The sequence below is a fragment of the Erythrolamprus reginae genome, chromosome 3 (assembly GCF_031021105.1).
Source record: "Erythrolamprus reginae isolate rEryReg1 chromosome 3, rEryReg1.hap1, whole genome shotgun sequence".
Taxonomy (NCBI): domain Eukaryota; kingdom Metazoa; phylum Chordata; class Lepidosauria; order Squamata; family Dipsadidae; genus Erythrolamprus; species Erythrolamprus reginae.
The window spans coordinates 72,597,826-72,601,987 of NC_091952.1; the positions used below are offsets into that span (position 1 = coordinate 72,597,826).

Consider the following 4,162-nt stretch of genomic DNA (forward strand, 5'->3'; position numbering starts at 1 on the left):
GTAGTTTTCAGTAGCTGCATGCTATTGATTTATGTATTCCATCCTTCATTTTAATGTCACTGCTGAAAATTCAGGCTTTCTTTGCCAGTGCCTGGCACTTCCCATCACAGCTGTGTATTGATTAATAATTGCCACCTTATTATGCCTTTCCCTTAAATTTCTCAATATATTCTAACATACGCGATGGTCAAATCTAAATTGGATTCCAGATGTTGCTGTGTTGGAAATTCATCTAACCATCTGGTTATGTTGAAGTGCCTTCTACCCATATACTCATAAATATTCTCCAGTTTGGTTTATGACATGGCAACATCTCTGGGCAAATTCAGATGTATCGATTCTCCCCCTGCTGTATATTTTGCAACTGGACCGCCATTGTTGTCCATTGTAAAAAGTGTACAGGTCTTAGAATTGTCATGGATTGGAGTGGACCTTTTGGAAGACATAGGAGAGTTGGTTGGGCTCAACTGCACAGCTGTTGTGTCTTGCACAGTATGTTCACTTGTTTCAATTTCAAAGGCTGTGTTCCCAGGCTTGATGAGTCCAATGTTGGCTCCTGGCTTGAATTTTCTTGTGGTATGAGCAGGGGGCCTTCGGCTGCAAATGCAACACGCTCCAAAGAAAGTGAATGCCACCACCAGAAGGATGGGACCAATGACGATGGGAGGGTTGTTGACAGGCAGAAAGGTCCCAAAAGCAAATGCTCCTACCAGAGTGATGTTAATACCTGCTAGCATGATGCAAAGCCCACAGGCACAGCAAAGAGCTGGAGAAGGCAAACCTTGAGGCCTGGTTTTTTTCTTGCTTGGTTTCTTAGATACAGGAGTACTGTTCTTGTCCATGAACATGTTGGCAAGCGTCTCAAAAATGCTCCTGGACTTTACTGCAGAATATTCCTGTCCATCACAAGATGGCCACTCTTTTGAATTTCTGTCAAAAAATAAGAAGCAAGAAAAGCAAGTAAATAAACATGCATCATCCATGCTTACAAGGATTCACACTGAGTAAAATATTCAAATTCACTTATTCATCTCTGCAAGGGAGTGTTTGCATTGCAGCTGGCTCTTCAGAGAAGCACATCTGTGCATTTTCTGGAGATGTAAAATCTGAATGAGAAATTAATGTTGAATTAACATAACATGACATGGCAGCTTCTACTTGTCCCAAATTATTCCCAGGGATCACAAGACAGATAAGGAGAAATCTCAGTCGGAATTATTGGTGCCTTCCGGGCTAAAGGAACAGTTGTGTGCCATGCCTATGGGGTGAGCCAGCCCTGGCTTGAAACCAGTAGTGGGTTCTAAAACCTGTTGCTCTCTGCATCCACAGAAGTATCTTGGGTGGTGTTCTGTCGGGATCTCTGGTAGAATCCTCCCAAAAATTCACAGGTACAAATTTCAGACACACACACGTTTGAAAATTCAAAACAATGTTCTTTATAATATATTTCACTTAAACTAAGCCCTCTTTTGGTATAGCAAAGAGCACTCATCTCCAAACAAACTGGTAATTTATACAAGTCCCTTATCAGTCCTGTGATACTTAGCTTGCAGCTGTGAGGCAATTCAAAGTCCTTCTTTCACAAAGTGAAACACACGTTGCTCTGGTTTAGTTTCAAAGCAGGGAAAAATCAGCACACAAAAAGTCAGTCAGTAAAGCAGTCAGGAAACACAATGATCAGATAATCCTCCACAATGGCCAAACCCACAGGCTGCTATTTATAGCAGCCTCACTAATTACCACAGCCCCACCCAACCACAGGTGGCCTCATTTTCTTTGATAATAATCTCTCAGTTGTTGTTGCCTATGCATCGCTCTCTGCGTGCCTGGCTGTATCATTAACTCTTGTTCTGAATCCAAGGAGGAGCTAGAGAATTGATCTCCATCTGAGCTGTCTGCCACACTCTCCTCCTCCCTGTCACTCATGTCTTCTTGGTCAGAGGAGCCTTCATCATCAGATTCCATCGGGGGCAAAACAGGCCTGCAGCATGTGGATGTCTCCCCCACATCCACAGTCCTTGGGGCAGGAGCAGGGCCAGAGCTAACCACAACAGGTGGGTAGGTGGAGTCTCCTGCCACTAGTGCTACTGGTTCCCAGAACCAGGCTGAACCGGGAGCAACTCACCTTTGGCTTGAAACCGTGGTCAATCTAAATAGCCTTGATTGAGCAGTCACATTTGAAAGAATGGTCGTTCTGTCCTCTGCTGCTGGCAATGAATCTTTCTAAAGCTACAGGAGTTCTGTGCTCAGCACCTGTCTCATCCTAACTACTGAATTCAATCGATGTGCTAACTCAATTGATTTATACCATTCCTTTTCTTTTGTTCTCTCCAATCTCTGCCATCAAATATAGCCACAAACACTTCATTAAAGAACCGTGATGGATTGAAATGGATGGTGTTAGTCTGGAAACCAGCCGAAAGACCATGTACAACACTTCAAAGGCCTGAAGCTTTGCACAGTCTTGCTAAGCATTGGCTTTATTAGGGATTCAGTCAATATTCTGGCTACGTAGCTATGGTAGCCTTCCACATCCTCCAGGCATACTGCAAACCCTCTCACTATCTAGCTTGGCTTCAAAGGGTGTGATGAGTAGTCGCATCATCTCTGCATAGGAACAAACATTTCAATGCCAAGCGACGACTAAGTACTTAATTGGCCCTTTGAATACTGTTGATTAATTAATACCATATTTCCCCAAAAATAAGCCCCCCCTTATATTTTCTGAACCCTGAAATAAGCGCTTGGCCTTATTGCCATGCACTCAAAAGCCCAATTGGGCTTATTATCTTATTCTAAGAAAAACAGGGTATTTATACCTGCCTTGTGTTATTCTAAAACTTTTCTTGCATCCATCCATCCATTTATTTATTAAATTTATTTGGTTGAACATCTCACTCACATGTTACAATTAAATATAAAAATCACATTAAAACTTACTAAAAACAGTTAAACACCACATTTAAAAGAATATGGTAACAAAAAGATAGGGGTATGCAGTCTAACTATACGTAGGGTAACTATTTAACAGGTACCCCACTTCCTTGGAATCCCAAGCCTGGTAGTGTATCCAAGGTTTGAGGGAGTTACAGAAGGGCAGCAAGGCTGGTGCTAACTTGGGGCAATGATGTCCCAGGGCAATGGTCTCCAACCTTGGCAACTTTATGACTTGTGGATTTCAACTCTCAGAATTCTGGAAGCTGAAGTCCACAAGTCATAAAGTTGCCAAGATTGGAGACCCTTGTTCCAGAGGATGGGGATCATAGCAAAAACAACTCTCTTTCTGGATCCCATTATCAGAAGATCCTTGGCTGATGGGACCTGCAACTCACCCATTCCAATGGGATAGGATTAAGGAGAGACCATACCACAAATAATTTCATTTGGTACCATGCAGTTTAAGGCTATAAAGTCCTAACCAGCATCTTGAATTGGAACCTGGAAGTAAACTAGCAGCTGAATTAGCATGTATGTTCTCAGGAAGGTCTTCAGCCAATGCAACATATGTGTATACTTCAAACCCAAGAATACATTAAGGCAGAAGCATGTCCATCCCATGAATAAAACACACGCACACAAACTGAGCAATGTGCAGTACATGGTGCACTGAGCCATGTGTAGATCTGTACATTGGGGAAAACAAAACAGCAATTTCATAAATGCATGGCACAACATAGAAGAACAAACCCATCAGGACAAGATTCAGCAGTCCATCTGCCATATACCTCCCAGAGATCAATCAGATCACAAGGAATTGGCTTCCTTCAGGTCCCGTTGACTAAACAATGCAAGTTGACGGGCCCACGGGGGAGAGCCTTTTCTGAGGCTGCCCCGATGTTATGGAACCAACTACCCCCCCGATGTCCATACTGCTCCCAACCTACTATCCTTCCAAAAAGCTGTGAAGACCTGGCTTTGCCAGCAGGTCTGAAGACCATGAATATAACATCTTATCATGTCCAATTTGCAACCATTTCTGTATATATGTGAGTTGGGGTTTATAATGGATTTTACTTTTCTTATTACTAATTATTTGACTTGTTTATTGTATGTACTATTTATTGTTGTAAGCCGCCCTGAGTCCCATTGGGTTTGGGTGGCATAGAAAAATTAAATTAAATTAAATTAAATTAACTCTTTTGAAGACAACAAAGTCCACACA

The 4,162-nt window shown here is 42.3% G+C and overlaps 1 protein-coding gene across 1 annotated transcript; it reads right to left on the reverse strand.

Annotated features, from left to right (window-relative positions):
- Nucleotides 1–296: 296 nt before the first annotated feature.
- TMEM275 (transmembrane protein 275) lies at nucleotides 297–983 on the reverse strand. The gene has a single exon (XM_070748531.1). It carries the CDS (start codon nucleotides 981–983, stop codon nucleotides 297–299), a length of 687 nt encoding a protein of 228 aa, XP_070604632.1.
- Between the last annotated feature and the right edge of the window lie 3,179 nt (nucleotides 984–4,162).

Excerpts from the sequence above, each read along its gene's own strand:
- TMEM275 (XM_070748531.1), bottom strand. The coding sequence starts at position 983 with ATGGATGATGCATGTTTATTTACTTGCTTTTCTTGCTTCTTATTTTTT.